Source organism: Galeopterus variegatus, unplaced genomic scaffold (genome assembly GCF_000696425.1).
Source record: "Galeopterus variegatus unplaced genomic scaffold, G_variegatus-3.0.2 Scaffold2297, whole genome shotgun sequence".
NCBI lineage: Eukaryota > Metazoa > Chordata > Mammalia > Dermoptera > Cynocephalidae > Galeopterus > Galeopterus variegatus.
In genome coordinates, this window is record NW_007728408.1 from 169,899 (window position 1) to 180,483 (window position 10,585).

Here is a 10,585-nt window from a genome sequence, read left to right on the forward strand (position 1 = left end):
AAAAAAAAAAAAAAGACATGATATCACAAAGCAAACTGATTCTAAAATCTACATGATAGCAAACTAAACCCAAAGCAAGCAGAGGAAGAAAATAATAAAGATTAAGTGGAAATCAATAAAATAAAAAACAAGAATTGGGAAAATCAACAAACCCAGAAGATGGTTCTTTGAAAGATCAATAAAAATGAGTTAGCTACAAGACGTGAGTATGATCCTGATACCAAAGCCAGAAAAAGACATCATAAGAAAAGAAAGCAGGGCCGACCCCATGGTGCACTCGGGAGAGTGCGGCGCTGGGAGCGCAGCAGCGCTCCCGCCGCGGGTTTGGATCCTATATAGGGATGGCCGGTTGCGATCCCCTTACCGGTCACCGAAAAAAAAAAAAAAAGAAAGAAAAGAAAGCATACATAAACATCCTTCATTAATAGCGATGTAAAAATTCTTAATAAAATAGTAGCAAACCAAATCCAATAATATATAAAACTCATTATATACATCATAACCAAGTGGGATTTATCTCAAGAATGCAGAATTGGGTTAACAACCAATAAAGAGAAAAAAAAATGTGATCATCTCTATAAACGCAAAAAAAGCATTTGACAAAATCCATTACCCATCCATGACAGTAGCTCTCAATAAACTAGAAATAGGAAAGAACTTCCCCAAACTAATAAAGTATATCTAATAGAAAACCTACAGCTAAAATACATAATGGTAAAAGACTAAATGCTTCTGGCCAAAAATCAAGACAAAGGCAATGTTGTCTGCTCTCACTTCTATTTAACCTTGTATAGGAGGTTTTAGCCAGTGAAATCAGGCAAGAAAATGAAATAAAAGGCATCCAGATTATAAAGGAAGAAGTAAAACTGTTTATTCTCAGATAACATAATCCTGTATATAGAAATCTCTAAGAAATCCACACACACACATACACACACACACAAAAAAACAAAATAAAGATTAATGAGCTCAGCACAGTCTCAAGAAACAGATACACAAAAATAAATTCTATTTCTTTATACTACCAATGAATAATCCAAAAATGAGGTTTAAAAAACAATTCCGTTAACAATAGCATTAAACAGAATAAAATATGTAGGAATAAATTTAACAAAAAAAGTGTACACTATACACTTGTATACTCAAAGCTACAAAACTCAGAGAGAAACTAAAGGATCTAAATAAATGAAGAGACAGTTCATGTTCATAAATCAGAGAAACCTAAAATATTAACATGGCAATTCTCCACAGATTCAGTGTGATCCCTATCAAATTCTAAGCATGGGGTTCTTTGCAGAAATTTACAAGCTGATCCTAAAATCTATATGGAAAAGCAAAAGACCCAGAGTAGCCAAAACAGTCTTTGAAAACAAGAACAAAACTAGATATCTTACACTTCCTTTTTTTCAAAACTTAGTAAAAGGCTACAGTAATCAAACACTGTGATAGAGTATGAGGACAGACATACAGACCAATAAAATACAATTAAGAGTCCAGAAATAAATCCACACATTTATACTCAATTGACTTTTGACAAAGGTGCCAAGGCAATTCAGTGGGAAAAGGGTAGTCTTTTTTTCAAAAATGGTGCTGGGACAATGGATATCTACATGCAAAAAGAATTTAGACTCTTAACTCACATGATTCCCCAAAATTAACTCAAAATGAATCATAGACATAAATGTAAGAGCTAAAACTGCAAAACTCTTAGAAAAAAACAGAAGAATAAATCTTGTGACCTTGTGTTAGGCAAAGAGTTCTAAAATATAACAACAAAAGCATGCTCCGTAAAAGAAAAAACTCATAAACTGTACCATATCAAAATGAAAACTTACCTGCTTCAAAAGACACCATTAATAAAATAAAAGACAAGCCACAGATTGGGACAAAATATTTGCAGATCACATATCTAATAAAGGACCTGCATTCAACATATATATAGAGAACTCTTACAACTGAATAATAAGAAAAAATCCAATTAAAAAATGAACAAAGATCTGAATTGACCAATGGCCAGTAAGCACACGAAAAGATACTCAACATCTTTAGTCATTAGGAAAATGCAAATTAGAATGAGATACCACTTCACCCCTACTAGAATAGCTATAATCAAAATGAGTGATAATAATAAATGTTGCTACAGTAATTAAGGCAGTATAGTATTAGAAAAAAAGACAAATGGAGAAGAACAGGTCCTAAGAACAGACCTTGGCTTAATGGAAACTTGATCAGTGGGGAATGGGCAGTCTTTTTTAAAAAAAATGGTGCTTGGGAGATTGTTTATCCATACGGGAGAGAAAAATAAAAAAGAATGGTACAAGGTCCTAACTCACCCCATTTAAAAAAAAGGATTCAATTAGTCTTACTTCTCCATTTCTATCTATAGTCATAGCCATACTCTTTTACTTGTCATTTAGCAGTTCCTTCCCCATATAAAGTTCAAAAGCTTGAATGTACTTCCTTGACCCTTGACTTTGGGCTTAGCCATGGGACTTACTTTGGCCAACAGATTGTAAATAACTGTGATCCAAACAGGGCTTTGCCCTCTTGAACTTCTGCTAATATCATTAGAAGAATATGCCCCAGGTAGTCCACTGGTCCCAGGAGGAGAATCAGACCAACATGGGGCACAGCTGTCCCAGAAAACCTGGCCATATGAAGCAGAGGCAACTCAGCCAAGCTCAGACTAAATCAGCCAAGTCTCAGACAATCTGTCGATGCATAAAAAATAAACGCCACTGAGAGTCTTGCAGTAAAGCACCATTATTGAGGCAACTGTTAACGGATGCAATTTCAATGGATTAAAGTATAAATGTATAAAGAAAAACTTCAAAACTTAAAAAAAAATGTTAAGTTACTTTACGGCCTCATGATAGGGAAGGATTTCTTAAATAAGATACAAAAAACAAAACCAACCATAAACAAAAAGATTGCCCAAATAAGTAATTCTGCTCATTGAGATGCCTCAAAAAAAGTGAAAAGACAGCCCATAAAATGGGAGAAGATCTGCCACGCATACTTCACAAAGGATTATATCAGGAATATATAAAATAAATGTGTAAAGGACAATCACACCAACCAAAAATATGAGCAAAACACATTAACAAGCACTTCACCAAAGATGAAACTCAAAAGCCAACAAGCATAAGATGTTATATGTCATGCAAACAGAGCTATGAGACACCATTTTTACACTCAGTAAAATGATAAAAACAATTTAAAGTATTGGCAATACAAAGTATTGGCAAGTGTGAAACAACAGGAGTTCTTCTACAGTTTGCAGGAGCATAAACTTCTAACTACTTTAGAAAAAATTGGTATTATCTTAAATTTTGAGATGATACAACAATTCTTGGGGAGCTGGCTGGTTAGCTCAGCTAGTTAGAGCACAGTGTTATAACATCAAGGTCAAGGGTTCGGATCCCCATACTAGCCAGCCATCAAAAAAAAAAAAAATTCTACTCCTTGGCATATTCCCTGGACAACTCATGCACATATATGCTAGGATATATGTATATAAATATTTATAATAGCTTATATTTTTAAAAAATTAAACCTAAATGTCCAACAATAGTAGAATGACTAAATCGTAACATATTCATAGAATGAAATGCTACATAGGAGTACAAATGAATGACTGACAGCTGCCTGCATCTACGTGAATGAATCTTAATGAGTGAAAATAGCAAGTCACCAATTAATACATATGGTATTACGTGTAGTGTGATACTGCTTAAGTAAAATCCAAACATAAACAAAACTCAATATATTGTTTAGTGAATTATACACATTTGGTAAATTTACAAAGAAACAAGAATAAAATATAAATGATAGACAAACTCAGATGTAGAAGCAGGCCAATGGGATCCACAAATCTATGTATTTATCAAATATTTTATAAGTTAGTGGGGGAGGAAGGAGATAAACACTTCTATTTGAGAAAATGAAAAAAGCCCTACTAAGGTTGCCATGATAATTTCTACAGAGTTTCAGAGAAGGATAAATATAGTCAATTCTGATTTTACCTTTTTATGTCTATTTTATTTACATGACTTCTTTTCAGTATCCAAAACCTAATATGAAAAAAAAATCACATAATCATTTTTATGCATCAATGTCTAATTCTGGTATACTGTCATATTCATAATTTTCAAGTGATTCTAATAACATTCATCCTAATAATCATCTAATAATATTTACTACAAGAGGACCTGAAAACTAATTTTATATCATTTTTTCCATATAATTTCATACAAATAAACAACTAAATATTTGGAATAACTTCTAATTCTGCAGTAAGCTTTCATATTTTATAATCTAAAAATATCTAGAAATAAGAACCTTTGACTTTCTAATATTTGCATGTACTCAAGGGAACATCTGCCACAAGATGGTATGGTTGATTTTAAAAGAATCTTATTTTCACATTTATTTCAATTTAATTTTGAAGGGACTAGCTCCAACTAACATATGGGAAATGAAAGAATATAAACAAGTATAATTTTTCAACAATCTTTTCTTACAAACCAAAAGAATATTTGAAGAAAACACTTTGAAATTGCCACTTGACTATTCTTTGATATAACTCTAAAATGTTTATTAACTCATGATTCCTAACTTACCTTCTGAGAGTCTTTATAACAGAAGTACTATTTCTCTTATTTCCTTTGTTTTCCTTCGTTTAGTGTAGCTATTAAAGCTGCTACCTACATTAAAGGTTTTAAGAACATTCCAATTTATACCAGCAAAAGGTATAAATCTTTGATTCAACTACAAGGAAAAATATACAAATGAAAAATAATTTTCTAAACTAAATTCTTTTTATTTCACTATCAGTCCCATGTCCTAGTATATTCCATATGCTAATTTATGAGACACTCTCCTTAAAGAACAGTATCTTTTCAAATTCTTGTCCTTACTTTTAAACACTTTTTTAAAAAGGGAAAACAGAAGATTATGATTGTACTTACTTTAGCCAACAGTTCTTGTGTTTCAGCAGTCAGTGGAGCATGTGAAAACTTGCAATATTCTCCCTGATAACACTTTGTTCCTGTATGGTAAAACTTGCAAGGATATTCATGTAACCCAAATGTTAAGGAATAAAATAATTTTAATCCAACTATAATAATTTATAAATTTAATTACTATATTTTTCCTATGTATGAATTCTCTATTTAAAATATGTGACAATAAATTATTAACTGGGTTACATGAAAAATCTGATTTTAGAAAAATGACATAAGTCAAATTTACTGACTATCACAGGACACTTTTTTCCTTTGTACTGGTTATTATAATAGACTACAATGTTCCATTGATATATAAAAGGGATATAGATTTTTAAACACCTTGAGAAATGTGATTTTTTTTTTTTATGCTTTGTTAGTTTCAGGATCTTGGTCTTAAGAGGCTGGCAGCTTCCACTTTCTGTCCTTTGGAATTCTTGCTGTGGGGGAAGCCAACCCCCATGTAAAAGCAACAATACTGAGACCACCCTGCTGTGAGGAAAGCCAAGCAGCCACATGGAGAGCAGAGTGCCTGACCAGCCCCCAGCTTTCAAGCTATCCAAGCCCAGTCACCAAACATGGGAGAGAAGCCTTCAGGTGATTCCAGACCCTACTAAAATATGATTGAAACTGCTAGAGACACCCCAACAGAGAAATGCCCAGTCAACCCAGAGAACCACACTGCTGCCTTAAGTCACTAAGTTTTGGGATTGTTACACAGCAAGAGGTAACTGGGACAGAGAGCAAGCCCTGGTTCTAAGGTTCTTAGGGAGTCCCAACCATCCCTGAAGCCCCTCAGTAACCAAGGTTTCTACTGGTCAGTTCTAGGAGGGCAGAAGACCAAATAGGGTAACTCACCAGACCAGCCCTGCAATCCATCAAACCTAACTGCCAAGCTACCTGATACACTGCAATCCTCCTCACAAGCTACTGTTGTTAGAAACAAGAAAAAGCTACCTTGAGACATTTAACATCCTGTATTTTGCAGCCAGTTAGAACTGGTTTAGTCTGGATGGCAACCCCCACCCAAACCTTCACCATTTCTATACATCATCCGCTAAGAATATGAAAATGAATAGTTGCAGGTATTAGGATCCTGCTTCAGGATTTCCTTTTCATGGTTTTGTCCCTAGAGTTGGCTATTTATTTCGAAACAACTATTTTAAATAATAAATAGTTTAAAGGACACTATTCAATACTGTCATTGATGATGGATTGTGAATTTTTTTTATACATACTCTAAAGATACTAAACTTTTTTTTTTTTACCTTTTTGTCTTTTTTTACTGACCGGTAACGGGATCGCAACCCTCGGTGTTGCGCCCGTACCGGGGACCGGCAACAGGATTGCAACCCTCGGTGTTGCGCCCGCACCGCGCTCAGCCAGTGAGCGGGAACCGGTCTCCATATGGGATCCGAACCCTCGGTGGGAGCGCTGCCACGCTCCCAAGCGGCGCACTCTCCAGTGCGCCACTGGGCCGGCCCAAATCCTAAACATTTTTAACATAAAGTATTTTTTTAGAAAAATCTACTTTATCTACTTTTTTAAACATAGAAGAATATTTCACCAAAATTTTCTAATTGAAACTTTTCCAGAAGGAAAGTTTTAAAAATCTATAGGTATGATTTAAAAGAGTGTTAAATGGAAATAATTTGTTTCAGCACATTTTTACTATACCTTACATTTTAGTATATTTTTGCTTACACATTTTTATACCTTAATGCATTTCCTTTCAAGAAAATATTTACAAACTTGCTTTCCCTTCCACTCTACTGTATGTTGGTTGATGAATCCTTGACTCATTCTCACATGCTGCTGCTTCTCTTTAGGTTTACCATCCTTTAGAAACAAAACAAAAAGCTAAATGTAAGAAACAGAAAATTAAATATTTTATTCTATTACACAAAATTATCTTAAACCACCTTTAAAACATTAAAAAGTGACTCTTTTAAATTGGCCTTCGTGTGTAAGATTTGGACTTTTATATATTAGTTTAAAAACGAATGCTTTGTCAGTTTCTAAAGTATTTCATCACTGAATATTAGTGTTTGTGCAACTTGAGTATTTCATCGTACTTTGCCCTTATTTTGTAAAATTGATGAAAAAATATATATAAGTGCTAGTTCTTCTCATAAAAAGCACAGTCTAAAAACAAAGATCTCCAGCAATCCCATTACTGGGTATATATGGAAAGGAATGGAAATTATCATGTCAAAGGGACACCTGCACTCCCATGTTCACTGCAACCCTATTTACAATAGCCAAAATATGGAACCAACCTAAGTGTCCATCAACGGACGACTGGATAAGGAAAATGTGGTACATATACACAATGGAATACTACTCAGCCATAAAAAAGAATGAAATTCTGCCATTTGCAGCAACATGGGTGTGTCTGGAGAAAATTATGTTAAGAGAAATAAGCCAGACAAGGGAAGAGAAATATCACATGTTCTCACTTATAACTGGGTAGAAAGAAAGGAAAGAAAGAAAAAAAAGAAAAGAAAGAAAGGAAAGACCAAAACAATATGCTGAACTTTCAGAAGGGGAAAACAAACCTAACGATACTAGAGATGGGGGAGAGTGATAGGTTGGGTAAAGGGCATGAAAGGAAAGAAAGAAAAAAAAGAAAAGAAAGAAAGGAAAGACCAAAACAATATGCTGAACTTTCAGCAGGGGAAAACAAACCTAACGATACTAGAGATGGGGGAGAGTGATAGGTTGGGTAAAGGGCATAAAGAAAAGTCACAATTTGTAATAATAATATGCTTATAATAAATAATAAAAAAGAGAGACAAAAATAAAATAAAATAAAATAAAAACAAAGATCTGAGCTGGCCAGTTAGCTCAGTTGGTTAGAGCATGGTGCTGATAACCCCAAGGTCTGGGGTTTGATCCCTGTACCAGCCAACCGCCAAAAAATAAAAAATATAAACAAAAATCTTTAGAACAATGGAAAGAAAGCTGGAAATCACAGGGTGAAACAAAAGCAGTGAAATCTATAGTTTCAATGAGATGTTCACTGGGTGTGAGCTGAGTACACTGACAAGCTCAAATTAATGTGATAAAGGTATAAAAACAAAGGGGGATTTTTATATAAAAAAACAGAAAGAGAATTATGTAATTTTCCCTTTTCAGACACATAAACAATTGTTAATGTGTTAACTGTGGTACAGCTTACAGCTTCTGCACACCAAATTTTTGAATAGTTTTAGTAATACATTATGTACAAACAAGGGAGCTCACTATACAGTTATTTATGTGATCTGCTTTGCAATAATGTCAAATTTTCACTTAGCACCATCAAAATCATGTCTTATAAATATGTCAGTTTAAATCCTTAATTTTATTTAATTACATTATTAAACATATAGAATTTGTTCTATACGGAAGGGCTGCCAGCTTTGACTGAATGATCATTTGAGTCCATATAGACCAAATGAAAAGAAATACTGACTAGGGGTCAGGAAACAAAGTTCCAGCCCTGGCACGGCCCTGTGTGGACTACAGGCAGTTACCTAAACTCTAGGGCTTCAGACTCCTCACTTGTAAAATATGGAGGCAGGGACAGATTTTATATGAATGTGCTCTAATCTATCATATTTGGTATTTCTAATATTTTACCACCCCTGACTCTTGTCCCCTGTGACCAAGCCTAATAAAAAGGTTACCAGCTAGTTTAAAAGCCCTCAGAAAAGCAGAGTCCAGAGAAGTCACTTATTGTCCTACCCTGTTTACATCTACAGACCAAGGAAAGGAACTTCTACAAAGTAAAATCTAAATACCAGGAGGGTAGGGAGGCCGAGGAGATTTGGTAAGGCCAGTGCTCAGAAATATTAATTTTTAATTTCCAGAGGGAGTCAGGAACCAATAGCAAATGAGGGACAGCAACAGTAAAAACTTTATAAGACTCTGTGACCTTTGAAATGTTTTCACAACTATTTTATCTTCTCTCTGCTGCTTATTTTTCCACAGTCATTGACAGTACAATACTCAAAAATCAAGGGGCTTGTGTGCATGTATTCACGCACAATTGGGAGAATACCAAGGCTTAAAACGAGTACTGGCAGCTAATGAGAGAGAAGGAAAGAAGCTGCAATGGTAAGAAGGAAGAACATGGAGAGCTCACTGATGGAAAGAGGGGATTCCCACCACTGGATACCCCTGATTTGGGGAGATGCTCCCACCTCTGCATACCACTTAGTACTTCTTGCCACTGAGGTATAACACATAAATCCAAAAGCAAGTGGGTGTTCTCTTACAAACACACGTCCTTATACCTCTTCCTGTGGGCCTTTGTTCCTCTGTAAAGCTTTGGATCCTTTTTTTCCAGTGTCAGGCCATTTTCGCTTTATTTTCTTCTGTTTACCATTCTTGCGACCAGATTTAAGATTTTTATTCTTTTGCTTAGCAGCTAAAAACAAGAAAGTTAATTTTTAAAATGACATAAAAGTACAATAGCAGTTTACTCTTAAGAAGAATGTCTTATAACAACCCAGGAAAAGTTCTCAACAGCTCAATGAGTGAAAACTGCTATGATACTTACCTGTTTTTCTAGAAGTTCTGGGATTAAGAGCCCAAAAAGAGAATTATGATAATACATTCTGGATTCCCAATTCATTCTTTTTGAAAAAAATATAAGGTATTGTCAGGAAAAAGGCAAGATAATTAAGGCAATTAATCTTGCAAGCCATAAGCCGGATCCTTTTGAAGTGTTCAGAGGATGATGGATCTAATTAGAAATTTCCATAGCAGTATATAAAAGCTCCAGATGTTTAAAATGACCTATGTACTACTGTCAGGTATTTCACCGAAAACATTTTGGATTAAGTTTATCAACAGATCCATTTTAAATAGAAGAAACAGAAAAAAACAGTAAAAGGAGAGCATTAAGAATTTAATTAACGATTGTCATTTCTCCTCGCATCTATGGCTAAATCTCATTTTAGCAACATAAAAGAATGTATTTCTAAGTTACAGTCTTACTTACAACCATTTCAGTCAATTCCTCTTCAAATGTCAGCAATACAAACAAGCATACTTGTCCTTCATACATAAAGAGACCAGGGACTTAGCACTCTCCCTTTAGAAGTAGCCATGTCCTTTGATAACCCACCTGCACGCCCCCCCCTCCCCCCACCAGCTCCTCCTGCAAACAGTGAGTACAGATCTGGCCACACTAGGTGGCCAGGTCTCAGATGGGGTCTCGAGTCATGCAAGCTCACATCTGGTGTAAAGATCCATGAAAACCATGATCTTATCATGAGATAAAATGCAGGCAAAAAACTTCCTGTCCATATATGAACAACTGTACTGCTTCTCTAGATAAACTGTAAACAATAAAATAGTTTGACCCTTACCTTGCTGGGAATTTTCTACTCCCTCTTCCTTCAAGGATTTTTCAAGAAATGGTAAGGGTTGAGCAGCATTTGCCCCCTGTCCATATATGAACAACTGTACTGCTTCTCTAGATAAACTGTAAACAATAAAATAGTTTGACCCTTACCTTGCTGGGAACTTTCTACTCCCTCTTCCTTCAAGGATTTTTCAAGAAATGGTAAGGGTTGAGCAGCATTTGC

At 34.9% G+C, this 10,585-nt stretch overlaps 1 protein-coding gene across 1 annotated transcript in view; it reads right to left on the reverse strand.

Annotated features, from left to right (window-relative positions):
• Nucleotides 1-10,585, reverse strand: part of ZC3H8 (zinc finger CCCH-type containing 8) — a 29,518-nt gene that overhangs the window by 7,452 nt on the left and 11,481 nt on the right. Inside the window, exons 4-7 of the mRNA XM_008581216.1 lie at nt 9,287-9,420; nt 6,723-6,845; nt 4,971-5,081; nt 4,026-4,073 (exon numbers count right to left, since the gene is read on the reverse strand). Coding sequence (XP_008579438.1) covers nt 4,041-4,073; nt 4,971-5,081; nt 6,723-6,845; nt 9,287-9,420 — 401 coding nt within the window. The 3' untranslated portion in view covers nt 4,026-4,040. The remainder of the gene's footprint in view (nt 1-4,025; nt 4,074-4,970; nt 5,082-6,722; nt 6,846-9,286; nt 9,421-10,585) is intronic.